Source organism: Triticum dicoccoides, chromosome 7A, assembly GCF_002162155.2.
Source record: "Triticum dicoccoides isolate Atlit2015 ecotype Zavitan chromosome 7A, WEW_v2.0, whole genome shotgun sequence".
Taxonomy (NCBI): Eukaryota; Viridiplantae; Streptophyta; class Magnoliopsida; order Poales; family Poaceae; genus Triticum; species Triticum dicoccoides.
In genome coordinates, this window is record NC_041392.1 from 193,820,408 (window position 1) to 193,834,318 (window position 13,911).

General features: G+C 45.8%; 1 protein-coding gene across 4 annotated transcripts; it reads left to right on the forward strand.

Annotated features, from left to right (window-relative positions):
* Positions 1–11,427: 11,427 nt before the first annotated feature.
* On the forward strand, positions 11,428–13,498 carry LOC119331524. Of its 4 annotated transcripts, none has more exons than XM_037604690.1 (5): positions 11,428–12,009; positions 12,100–12,228; positions 12,323–12,381; positions 12,483–12,818; positions 13,340–13,498. In XM_037604690.1, the coding sequence occupies exons 1-4, from the start codon at positions 11,953–11,955 to the stop codon at positions 12,577–12,579; spliced, it is 342 nt and encodes a 113-aa protein (XP_037460587.1). In that variant the 5' UTR covers positions 11,428–11,952; the 3' UTR covers positions 12,580–12,818; positions 13,340–13,498. The 4 variants fall into 4 exon arrangements, with proteins under 4 accessions (XP_037460587.1, XP_037460588.1, XP_037460585.1 ...); XM_037604691.1 differs by having other exon boundaries at positions 11,428–12,003; XM_037604688.1 differs by having other exon boundaries at positions 11,428–12,228.
* The last annotated feature ends 413 nt before the right edge of the window (positions 13,499–13,911 follow it).

Below are 13,911 nucleotides of genomic sequence, written 5' to 3' on the forward strand. Positions count from 1 at the left end.
AGGCGGCGTCGGGGCGGCGGGGCAGCGTCGAGGCGGCGGGGCAGCGGCGTCGGGAGAGGAGAGGGGAAGGGGATCGAGGGCGAGGGCGAGGGAGAGAGAGGGGATAGGGAGGGGCCGGGGAGGGAATATGGATGGGGCACGGCACAATACTATGGCGCACCACCCCTCGGTGCGCCATAAGTACATCCATACTAATGGCGCACCTCACCCTGGTGCGCCATTAGTATTTTTTTTCTTATAGCAATGGCACAATACTAATGGAGCACCACCCTTCGATGCGCCATAAGTACATCCATACTAATGGCGCACCTCACCGTTGATATCGTACGCCTCATAGGTCATCAGGTTGTGCTCGGCGCCCTGTGACAAGGCGAATATGAGTTGTTCTTCCGCGGAAGAATCCTCATGTAAAGGGTATGACAGAAGCTTCTGCTTGAACCAACGCGTGAAACATGAGTTGTGCTCTTTGAGTATATCTCCGTCCGTCCTCTGTTGGCCTCGGTCATTGTACGTCTTCTTAATAAAGGTTTTGTGCTGTACCACCCAAGGATCGACCACGTCTATGTGTTGTAGCGCGACTAGGTTTGCTCTTTCAAAGTCGGCGAGTCGACCCTCGAAGTCGACATGCATTTCGCGACGACCCTCACGGTGACCCCATCCAGCGAGCCTGCCGAGGTGCCTGTTGACGGGCAGACCAACGGGGTTCTCGATGCCTAGATAATTCGTGCAGTAGGAGATGCACTCTTCGGTCAGAAAGCCCCTGGCTATGCTTCCCTCTGGACGTGACATGTTGCGAATGTATCCTTTGATGACACCATTCATCCTTTCGAACGGCATCATGCTGTGCAGGAACATCGGCCCGAGTTGGATGATATCGTCCATGATATGGACCAGCAGATGCACCATAACGTCGAAGAATGCGGGCGGGAAGTACATCTCAAGCTCGTGATCTCTTCCTGTAGCCTTCTGAGTTGCCTCACGCCAACAAACTTCCGAGAGATGACGTCGAAAAAGTTGCATAGGCCAAATAGGGTTTCACGGACGTGCGCGTCCATGATCCCCCGGATTGCAACTGGAAGTATCTGCGTCATCAACATGTGACAGTCGTGAGACTTCATCCCGCTGAACTTCAGCTTCGCTGGGTCTAGGTATCTGCTTATCTTCCCCGGGTAACCGTAAGGAAGTTTTACTCCTATGAGGCAGGTGAAAAACTGCTCGGTCACCTCCTGACTTAGAGTGAAGCACGCGGGAGGGTAGTCATTTCCGGTTTTCTTGGCCTTCTTGCCTTTGTGACGACTTTCCGTGTCCTGCTTCGCCTCATCATCATCATCATCATGATCATCATATATAGCGTGAAGCTCCTGCCTGATGCCCATTGATTTCAAGTCTGCCCTTGCTTTCGGCCCATCTTTGGTCCTCTCTGGCATGTTGAGCAGGGTACCAAGCAGACTCTCGCACACGTTCTTCATGATATGCATGACATCAAGGCTGTGAGGCACACGGTGGATCTTCCAGTACGGCAAGTCCCAGAAAACAGACCTCGTTTTCCATACCTTCAGCAGCGGCTCTGGCGCCTTTCGCTTCTTTCCCGGCTCTGGCGCCTTTTGCTTCTTTCCCGGCAGTGGGCAGTCTTTCCAATTTTTCAACAGCTCGTCTATTTCCTCGCCGCTCCTCGTACGCGGGCGTCCTCGGGGTTCGGTTTCACCATCGAACAGATCCTTGCATTTTCTCCACGGGTCATCGTCGCAAAGCCACCTTCGATGTCCCATGAACACGGTTTTTGAAGACCCGGGATCTCTATCTAGCTGGCGATATGTTGTGTCATCCATGCACCTGACGCATCCAGAAAATCCGTGGACCACCTGCCCCGCGACATATCCATAACCGAGATAGTCGTGCACCGTCGTGAGCAGCGCGGCTCTCATAGGGAAATATTCTTTTTTTACGGCGTCCCACGTATTGGTTGGCGTTTTCCACAGCGTGTCAAGCTCCTCTTTCAGCAGCCCCAGATACAGATTGATGTCGTTCCCTGGTTGTTTCGGTCCTTCAATTAGCATACTCATGTGAATGTACTTCCTCTTCATGCACAACCAAGGGGGAAGGTTGTACATCCACACAAACACAGGCCAGGTGCTATGTGTGCTTCTCTGGCTGCCAAACGGATTGACTCCATCGGTGCTCGCGCCCAGCACGATATTCCTTGGATCGCTCCCAAATTATGGGTCTTCAAAGTTCAACGCTTGCCACTGGCTCGCATCCTTAGGGTGACTCAGCATCTTGTCTTTTTTATCTATCTCCGGATCATTTGCGTCATCTTCTCGCTTCTTCTCCTCCCTATCCGCGTGCCAACGCAGGAGCTTTGCTACCTTAGGGTCCGCGAAATACCGCTGCAGACGAGGAGTGATCGGAAAGTACCACACCACTTTTCGAGGAGCTTTCTTCCTCTTATTGTATCGAGTGACGCCGCACACCGGACATATGGTAGACTCCGCGTGCTCGTCCCGATAAATGATGCAATTGTTCATGCACACATGGTATTTCACGTGCGGTAAATCCAGAGGACACACGATTTTCTTCGCCTCCTCCAAACTGGTCGGGCACTTGTTCCCCTCGGGAAGACGTTCGTGCCAGAATGACATGTTCTCGTCGAAGCATGCGTCGGTCATTTTGTGTTTTACCTTCATCTCCAGAGCCATGAGCGTTACTTTCAGGCGGGTATCCTCGGGCCTGCATCCTTCATACAATGGAGTAACCACGTCTAACTCAAGTTGATCCATCTTGGCTTTCTCTCGGGCGGCAGCTCTTGCGTTATCCGTCTGCTTGAGAAGTAGTTCTTGAATATGAGGGTCCTGCACCCAGCCAATCGATGGTCCAGCGTCGTCTGCTCCGCCGGCATCATCATCTTCATGATCATGCCCGTCGACTGCTCCGGCATCTTCCTCATCATCATGTCCTGCATCTTCTACATGATGACTGTGTACAGCATCACCGTCGTGATCATCTCCTGGGGATTCTTCGTCTTCTCGCCCGCCCGAGCCGCGATGGTTGTCTTGCTGCCCTTCCTCATTTCTTGCCCGGCCCCCATGGACGACTTCGTAGTCATCTTCATCACCTTGCCACCGATAGCCATCCATGAAACCACGCAAGAGCAGGTGGTCCCGCACCTGCCCGGATTCCGGGTCCGCGATAAGGCTCTTCAGCTTGCATCTTCGACACGGACATCTTATCTCCGTCTCGTTCTTTTGAAGCATCTCGGCCTTCGCGGACCTCAAAAACCTATTCACGATGCCTTCGGTCATCATGCGGACCATGGTCGCCTGCGGGGTAGAGCAAAACGATATTTTAGAACCAAGAAAAAATTTGGCATGACTTTCCCTAAAAATAGGACCAAAAAGAATGTTTAATGCCAAAATTCTCGCCGAAACGGAAATGAATCAACATTCCGGCAAAATATTGGCAACTATCGAATTTCAAATACCGGTACACCTCCAAACACAAACACATATGCAACACCACAAACATATGCAACACCACGAACATACATAGATCTAGCTAGGCCATAAAAAGTACATGTGCACATTGTTGTAGGGAGAACAACATAAATATAGCTTCCCCCTTACTTACTATCAAAACAAGGTAATTTAACCACTTAAATTGAATGAATCTATGGTGGAAATGAGGTGAAAAATAGGAGGCACCCGAGACAAGGAGGAGGTGGAGAGAATGAAGTGGGGAGAAAGTGAGTGTGGGTAGGAGAGGCTGTCCAAAATATCTTGTTGCTGCCGACTTACTAATGGCGCACCAACTCTAAATGCGCCATTAGTAATCCAGGTTACTAATGGCGCACCTCCTGGTGGTGCGCCATTAGTAGTTTTGCAAAAAAAACATACTAATGGCGCACTGTCCCACAGTGCGCCATTACTAGTTTAAACTAGTAATGGCGCACGGTGGAACAGTGCACCATTAGTAGTTTTGCAAAAAAGGGAATAAAAAATATAATAAAAAACAACATTAGTGGCGCACTTTCCGGCAGGTGCGCCATTACTAGTTACAACTAGTAATGGCGCACTGTGTCTGGATGCGCCATTAGTATGTTTGGACAAGCGCACTAGTTAAAAAAATTGATACTAATGACGCACCCGGGGCTAGGTGCGCCATTAGTAGTTTCAACTCTAATGGCGTATCATAAGGTGGTGCGCCATTAGTATATACTAATGGCGCACCGCTTGTCTGGTGCGCCATTAGTGTCAATCCCATCTATAGCCCTTTTTCTAGTAGTGCACCATTCAACCGTGACAATGTACAGATGACGCATGCGCACTCATTAGCCATCTAGCCCCCCAGCCATGCAAACCTAGCCACCTAAACTCAAACCATGCACCATTAGCCAGGTTGACCCACACCATACATCCAGCATTGACCCCACCGCGGTTCATTGGACCTTCGACGAGTCCCTTCGGTATGCTAGGCATGCCAAAGAGACACGCGGCTACACATATTGCACACCGGGATCCGACGTCATTCACTAGTGCTAGCAAACCTGTCCACATGAGCATCTCTGTGCATGGTGGACACTAGCTCGTTGTTTGGATCGAGAAGGCTAGCGGCGCATGTTTTGGCCCGGTTGGCTCGGGGTGCATGATATGGGTCCAGACGAAACACATGGCATCGCGTGGATCAACATTCCCCTCCTCGATACCGGACATCGGGTATATGGCAGATGAATCTGTGCGGTTGCTGGCCAAGTTTTGTCACATTCATTTGCCATTCCATTGTTTGTAAAGTTTTACAACATATTTTAGGACAAGTATAAAACATGACACGTGTAGATGAAACAAGCCTACAAATTCAGTTGTCCCACTATATGACTTTGTTCTGTGTAATGAGGGAGCAATTACATTACACAATTTTTTGAAGGGAAGTTGCATTACTCCTAAATCGTGGTTGTGCACGATCGGGCTTTTTATTTTAGTGAGAAGTGAGAAGTTACGTTTTGACGTGGCAAGACGTGGTGGTGTGAACAACGCACGGGGAGATGTGAACGTGGCAACAACTCCTTTTGACTGCCCAGGACTAAATCGGCAGCTCCGCTTCCCCATTAGCATTTATATCATCGCCGCTCCCCTCTTCCCGTCCTCTTCTTCATCCACAAATACGAGGGTTTTCTCCTCCCACGCCTCACCACTCGCCTGCCCATCCCGCTGCTGCTCCCTTCCCGCCGCTGCACCTCCGCCGTCGAGATGCCCAAGCGCACCATTGGGGGGAGGGCCGATGCCATGGCGCACGAAGTATCCAAGCGCCCTGCGAAGCTGCACATGGAGAAACCCCTCCCCGCCGGCGAGGGGTCCAACCGGCAACAGGGCGGCCTTGACGTTGTCGACCACGTCCAGGCTTCGGTGCAGGTGTCACCTACGCCGGAGCAGGTGACTCCTCTGCCACGCCATCTGCCTCCTGTGCCGTAGCTCGTGGTCAACATCGACGGCGATGACGACAAAGAAGAGGGCAGTCCTATTTTAGGAAATATCCTAGGCTTCCTTGTTCAGTCCCTTATCTATTTTTGGGCATGGCTAGGATTTCTGCTTTTCTTCCATCTATGAAATATGTACCTAGATTCGTTAGATCCGGTAGGTTTCAAGGGCGGATCCACATGAGTGCATGTGTGTGGGGGTCGGCTCCTCATTGTATAGGTTATCTTGTTTTTAGGATCTACCAACCACTCCGATCCATGGCTCTCGTGCATCCAAATTGTGTTGATGCCAAATTTTAAGATAGATCTACCAACCACCCGAAATATTTTGCCCGAAATTTCTTATATATGGTTCTTTTATTGCTAAATGGACTAAAAGTGGTGTAGTTTATGCACTAAACTTCATGTCAATTTGTATAAAACTAGCCTCTCACGCTTAATCCAGCAGACACATTTTTTGTCGTTCAATTTGCTCAACACCAATTGCTTGATTCCTGGAGTCCAATTACCAGAGGCTGTAATATTTTAGACTTGTTGTCATCCCTACTTGAAATATATTATTTGGTTGCTTATTTTTAGCATAATATTTTCTTCAAGTAAAGGATAATGACACCATGCCTTGTTTACGAAAATATCATACTAAATAATCTTCATTTTCTGTCATTCATGTATGTACTGTCAGTATGATGGAAAAACAATATTTTCACATGAACATTTTAGATATTACTCCTAACTCTTTAATTTCTTGAGTAACAGAAGCAGAGGCGGAAGAATGCCTTTTGGACTCAAAAGCCAACTTGATCTCAGCCGTTTGAAAAATATTGTTGTGGTTTTGGTTTGCAGTATAAATTTTGCACACCCAACTTTGAAATCCTGGATCCGAAGCTGTGTTGCTAGGTTGCATTAGTTTAGGCATGTATATGACATTTTTTGATCTATATTAAATATTCTGCTATTTATGTGGGACCAGGTAGCTGCTCTGGCTCCTTAGATGGAGCAGGTGACGCCTCCTGTGCCCGAGCCTGTGGTCGTCGGCGATGTCAACAAAGAATACGTTAGTCATCTATCTCCTTTAATTTTTTGTAAAATCCTAGGTGTGCTCTGGTCAGTCCTTTTGTCTATTTTGGGGGAAGGCCAGGGTTTCTTTTTATCTTTGATCGATGGACTCCGTATCAATATTCTGTAGATGTTTTAGGTAACTAGCTAGGTTACATGTGTTGAGCCCTGTATAGGCATTATTTTGATCTAGATAAATTATTCTGCTAATAAATCCACATAGGTTTGGTGATTGTGCTAATACAAATACGTAGCTTGACCTTGGAATTGAATTGCCTACGTAGGTGATTGTGAAAATATTTTCCGCAACTTAAGGATAACAACACCATGCCTTGTTTCTGAAAATGTCGTATTGTATGGTCATGAAGTAAATAATCTTCATTTTCTGTCATTCATGTCAGTACTGTCATTGCGATGGACTCAGAATCTTTTCACATGAAAATTTTAGATATTACTCCCTCCATTTGAAAATATTGTTGTGGTTTTAGTTTGCAATATAAATTTTTGAACACCCAAGTATGAAATCTTGGATCTGCAGCTGTGTAGCTAGATTACATTTATTGAGGCATGTATATGTCAGTTTTTTGACCCATATAAATTATTCTGCTAATAATCCGGAACAGGTAGCTCCTCTGGCTCCTCTGCCGGAGCAGGTAGTGGCTCCTCAACCTCAGTCGGGTGTTCGTCTGCCGCAATTGTTGCCTCCCCTGTCCCCACCTGTGGTCATCGCCGACGAGAACGAAGAAGAGGTTAGTCGTCTATCCCCTTTATTTATTTATTTATTTATTTTGTAATATCCTAGGTTTTCTCTGGTCAGTACAAGGCAAATAAGGTATTAAAATGTTGAGTACATGTTTGGTTGCACTTGATCGATCTTTGGTTTAAATGTTCCATAAGTGGTTGTGGCAATGATTTTAAACATTGATTATCTCTAAGCAATGGCTATTTTAGAAAGAAATTGGATATTATCAATGTTTTACTTGAGTTGTTTTAATTAGTTCTTTTGTAGGGGTTTTATCATTTATGCCACCAGCTGTATCCCACTACTCAGTTTTTCCCTTAGAAGATACAGCCGCTCAAAAATGCCATCGATTCATGAGATGCTTACTCAAAAATGCCATTAGATGTATCAAAAATGCCATCATTCCATTAGATGTTTGCTCAATAATGCCATTAGACATTTTTATATTCATTTAAAACTTGTTGACCATCCAATATGATAAAAAAAACCCAGGCCCACATTTCAGTTCTCTCTATCTCATAATGATAAGTGTGGCCCCACTTGTGAGGAGTAAGTAAGCGAATAATTTTACAGGAAAATAAGAATGTTGTTGGGATCAAGTGGGCCCACACTTTATTGTAGTGAGATAGAGGGAGAGCTGGCATGTTGGTCCATAGGTATTGATGCCATTATAGCATGTCAAGATAGATTTGATATCACAATAATGATATGCAGTGGCATTTTTGAGCATGTGTCTAACGAAGCGATGGCTTTTATTAGCAGTAGAAATTCCTAGTGGTGATACTTAGTTGTGGGACACAACTGGTGGCATAAATGTTAAAAACCCTTTTTTTGTAAGTACAACATTTGGGATCACTTATTGTCAGAATTCATAATAATTAACTACTTTACCTAGAACGTTGAATGGTTCAGGAACATTGATGGGTGGGGTATCGATCAACAGGGGAAACTTCCACGACGATAACATGTGGACTTTCAATATCCATCATCATAAGCACACAAAATTCTAACCCTAAATAGATACATCTCACGAGCTATTTTATCTAGTCATGCATGTAAGTTATAAGTCTTTTTTTTGCATTAGTACATATGTATGCTGCTCTGCCATGTTACATCATCAGTTCGTGCATTTTTACGTAACAAGTGAATTTTGTTGCACTAAAGGGTTGTTTGGTTTGTGACTAACTTTGCCAAAGATTGCCATACCTAAGGTTAGGCAAGTTTGACCAACTTAAGTGAGTGTTTGGTTCCAGCCACACCTTAGGCAAGCCACACTTGGGTCCCACATGGCATACACACAAAAAGTGTGGCAAGGTTCCCTTAGGCTTGCCAACTTGTGGCTCTCATTTTGATGAACTAACCTTAGGCAAGCCTGGAAAAAATTTGTGGCAAAATGTGGCAATGCTAGTGCTCTCTTCGACATGTATGGTTGATCCTTCATTTTTTTACTATATGGTACTATCCCATTTAGTTGCTTATGTAGCAACTAGTAAGTTATGCATTTATTTTTCAACATCATTTGATATTTTACGATGTCATCAATTACATTATGTTTCATAGACTCTGTGCCTGCTGAATTCTCATATTAGATATACTTATGCAACATTTTGTACTACATGTAGGTCCTAAGTGACGACGTCGACAGCGACCCAGAAACCCAGAGGATCTACAGGAGGCACAAGGTGAGGGAGCTGGACAGTGGTGTCCCCGAGAAACGTGTCAGGCCAAGAATCGGAAGGGGGGCTACGGATGCCCTTACTGCAACAAGCTGATGAAAGGCGACCTGTCGAGTACCATCAACCATGCAGTCGGAACATCCCGAGGCTGTATCAATAATGGCTACGCTTTCAGGGTGAAGTACGCCGCGTATGCCGAGTACTTGATGAGGCTTCTTTGAGGCTTTAGGGAAGTGCGCACCCTCGCAGCTAGAACTGATGCTCTTTTGGTTTTAACTATGCTAAGTACTACCCTATGCTATACTTTGTTGGTGAACATTTATGGTCGAACTATGTGCACCAGTACTACTAAGTGGTGCTTGCTTTTGTATATATGGAAGCGTTGAACTAAGGTAGAACTATGTTAATTGGTGTGTGGTTTGGCATCTCTGCTTGTTAAACTCGTGCTCATTAATCATCGGCTCATTTAGATTAAGTAGCATAAAACCCTGATTGGCTAGGTTCGTTTGAAGCTAGTTAAGCTTGTGAGCGCTCGTTAATAGGTTCTGATGTGTTATGGTATACATGATGAGTGTGTACATGTGGTTTTCAAGAAGGAAGATGGTGACTCAAAAAGGAAATGCACTAGTTTGCTGCCTAAGGTGTTGATCCAAGTAATACTAGAACCATCGTGTTTGTGGCGTGGCTACATGATGATCGCAAAGTCTCGATCCAAGTAATACTAGATCACTTGATGACAATTTGATCTGATGTTTTCACAAGTCTTGAGCATTAGGGTTTATGTACACAATTTTCAATCCCCAACCCATCCACCCCGGACACGATCTTTGGATTGCATCACGTAGATGTACAAAATCCAGTTCCTAGCTCCTTCCCCAAGCGCCTACGCTTGTGATTTTTTTCCAGGATCCTAATTAAGCGCCTAAATAAGCGTCGCTGCGTTGAAGGTGCCCAACGCCGACCAATCAATTTTTCTCATAAGTATTTCTGCTATAGTAGGTAACTACCAATTACTCCCCGCATCTCTCCTCCTAGGGTACGCTCTAAAACCATCGCCACCTCTCACACGCCCGCCTCCCTGCCGTGGATATGAAATCCACTCGTGGAGGTCGATTGGCCGTCGTGACAGATCGTGGCCATGAACGTGAGGGGCCTGTCATGGATGCCATCGTGACAGATCGTGGACTTGCGGGGCTAACCACCGACGTCGTTGTCCATCGCATGGATTAGGATCCCCACGAGAAAGCTTTGGACTACTCGGTGTCCGACCCAGAGAAGCATCGTGTCAACAAGGTGCAGTACTCCGTCATCGATCACAAGCAGCAGCACATGCACGGCATGGACTGGAATTCCGTTACGGTAATTTTAATTTTTTTTAACCCTAGATCTGTCTTCACGTTTAAGGTTAGAGGTTAATCATTAAACCATCAATACATTGTTGAATTGGCATAATGGAATCTAGCTCTAAATATACTGTTGATCATCAATACGTAATGATCATTATTTATTCAATCAATCTTTGAGAAATTAATGGTTCATCCACTCCACAATTTAGTGCGTTTTGGTTTTATGCTAAAAGTCAGACATCATAAAGGTTGTGCATGTTTATTGACAATTTTTTTAAAAGTACATCATATGATTTATGCTTTCATATGGATTTGATATTTGCTTTTTTCTCCTTAAATTTTCAAAGTTAATAAATATTTACTTTAAAAATAATTTATAGGCACTACAGTATGAAACTTAGGGAATATTAGGTACTGTAAACAATGGTGTAGCTTATATCATACATAATTTAAACTTGCAGCCTTATTCTCATGATTATGCAGACATTTCCAAAGGAGAGATGGATGCACACACTCAGAAAACCCTTGAAGAATTGCAGAATGGATAGTGCAACGTGCTTAAGCGTATGGCGTATCGTTACGCGTTCTGTGGCAAATATCTGGACCCGGCTTTCGTTAGTATTCTTGAGCACGCCGAAGGAGTTGCCAAAGGATACCAAATGAAGCATGGTGTGAGGGCGAAACACAAGGTGCTAGCCCAGTATATCAGGAATTTGTCGGACAAAGAGAAGGTCCGAAGAAGGCGTTATGAGAACCAGCATGCCAAAAATAGATGAATAAACGAAACCCTGAAGAACTTCCGGTTGGCATAAGTAGTCATTTGCCGTTTTTTTTAAAATACCAATGAATATTTTAATTATCATAGTTTTTGCAAAAATGTTACATTTATTAAATTTAATCATAAAAATGCATACAATTCAATTATTGATTTCTTTTCAAATATTTGTAACCTTCCATCTAATAGTTTACCATTTTATTGGTTAACCATTATTTTCATATATATATATATAGGGTGGCACTATTCTAATTCTGGGATTAGAATAACTATTTGGATCACGCCGGCCCTATAAGGGCTCGATCATAGGTTCCCGAACTCCCGAACCGCGCTGGAACGAAGTAAAAAAATACTATGACCATCCATCCTGCATCTCCCGCACTCCCTCGATCCCACCTCCTGCACTCCGACCCATCGTCCCCCACCATCAGCCCCCAGAACCGCCGCCGCCGTCGCATCAAACCCGCGCACCACTCCGCAGGCCGGGATCCAGCCCCCGCGCCTCCCCACTCCTGGATCCGGCCGCCTCGCTGCTCCCGCGCCTGAGCCGGCCCCCGCGCTGCCCCACTCCTGGATCCGGCCACCTTCCCACCTTGCTCCCCCGGCAGCACCCGCCTCAGGCCGACGGCACGAGGAGGCCGAGCTCGGCCGTGCTCGCCACCTCGGTGGCTCACCCCGCCCCAGCCACCTCCGCCCTTGCCTCCAACCACCGCCCCGACCACCTCCACCACCGCCCTCTACCCCGACCACCTCCCTTCCACCCGCCCCCAACTTCCCCTCTGGTGTGACCTTCCCAGCACTCCGCCGCGACCTTCCCTCCCCTCCGACGCGGCCTGCCCTCCGCCCATGTTTCTTGCACCGTGTTGTCGTCCCCACTCGCAAATCAAGCCATGGCCGGCGAGATCCATCATGGCTCCCCTGCAGCAGCTATTTTTCCATATGTAGTGGTTGCAAAATATCTACTATCCCTAGTTTACCAACTAGTGCTATCGGCCTCTGCAGCAAAACCTGAACCATCTTCTCTTGAATTCCTCCAGCCTAACACACCCGTGAGATCGCCTGACTACGACAACAACGTGCAAGGGACCCTCACCATGGGTGTCGTGGACGAGTACGTGGGCGCCATCATTGGCTATGCCGAGAGGACCATACGTGAGATTGAACGGGTACGTACATATCTCCCGCACCACCGAAGCGCAGCCACAAATGGTTAACCGACAAGGCTATGGTTTGGACTAATGGTTCGTCGTCAGAGTGCAGGTTACGGGCGTGCAGATCAGTATCTCTAAGGGGGAGCTCAAAGCTGGGACGAGCGAGAGGTAGGTACTACAACAGGTCTCAGCCGGGTTTGCATGTTCTTTACGCACGAAATTAGTCCTGCCTGTATGTCATTTTGACCTGCAGCGTGTGTGTGGTGCAGGGAGGTGGTGATCAGTGGGACACGGGAGGCGGTCGATGTGGCAGAGGTGATGATCGTGCAGCGGGTCTCGGACGCCGCCAATAGTCGCCGCCGGTAGCAGGGTGGCGGTGGTGTTGACAGGCGGCCTGTCAAGGAAGTGGAGTAGCAGCAGCAGTAGCGGTGATACAACAGAGCAAAGCGGAGCAGAGCATAGTACTGAATTACTACTGATGGTGGTAGTAGGGCAGGAGATGTCCCAAGTTTTTTGGCCCCTTGCGTGCATCGTCGGAGCAATTTATTAGCAATAATTGCTTACTTGGGAGGGGAAGGCATGGTGCAATTACTGATGGCTGCACGGTTAGTTTTGGTTTTGGTCAATGTTGCTTCCATGTTTGACTACTAGTGTATCTGTGCCTTGTGTTTCGGTGAGAGGATGGATGGATGATTCCTCTGGGTTTGATTGATCCAACCCAAGAGGAGAGGACTTCTGAAAATGGAAGGCCGAAGCAAAGTTGTTTTTTACTACACACAAACTTGGATGATCTGATCAGATCAGATCAGACTTCCACTGTGGAGCATGCTGCAACTTTCGTTTAGTTCTGAGACTCTAATTTTGTCAATTTAGTCCTTGTATTGTTCTTTTACGGAAAAAATTGAAGAGTCAAAGAAAATGGAAAAAGAATGCATCAGTATAGCTACTTAGCAGAAAATGGTCAAACAGTATGTTGCTTCGATGGTTTTTTGTGTGCTTGTATTTGAAAAATTACATCAAAGAAAATTCAGCAACTTGTGTACTTATGTGGATAACGTGGGAACAATATTCTGCCCACCGTCTATTTTTGCTAATGATTTTGTTTGTTTTCCATTTTATATGTTAGGAAAATTGACGCCAGAACTTTTTGTCTTGAAAATAAGTTCAAATAAATAGACGGGAGAAGGTCACATATGTGTACCAGGAAAAAGTTTGCGGTTTGAAGGAGGACTGAAGTTCAGAGTGATGTGGCTGTGAAGGTTCAGAGATGTTTTTTTAGTATATTCAGACATGTTTTTCCTCTCTTATTCTTCATTTTTTAACTTCTTCATAATTGATTAGATAACTTTTAAGGCAACATGTTGTTGTCTGAAAAGCTTATGGACTCTTGTGTGTACGTAAAACACTTTGATCAATATACTCTTTAGTTTATGATTCTTTCTTTCCACTATCACTCAAGCTTGGTGTTCCTAAAAAATATGGTGCACCTCCCGTTTGCGAGTCTGTGTGCCCACAATCTTGTGGTTAAATGACCTTTGTGAAATGTGATGATTCTTCATAAAGTAGTTTGTGCAAAAGGAAAAAGGTATTCAAGTGTCCGCAGCAAAACTCCAATGCATAAAACATATGTTTTGTGTTTATCTATCTGAGAAATTGGCCACTATTGCAGCTTTGCCTGGTGTATCAGTTCAACTGCAA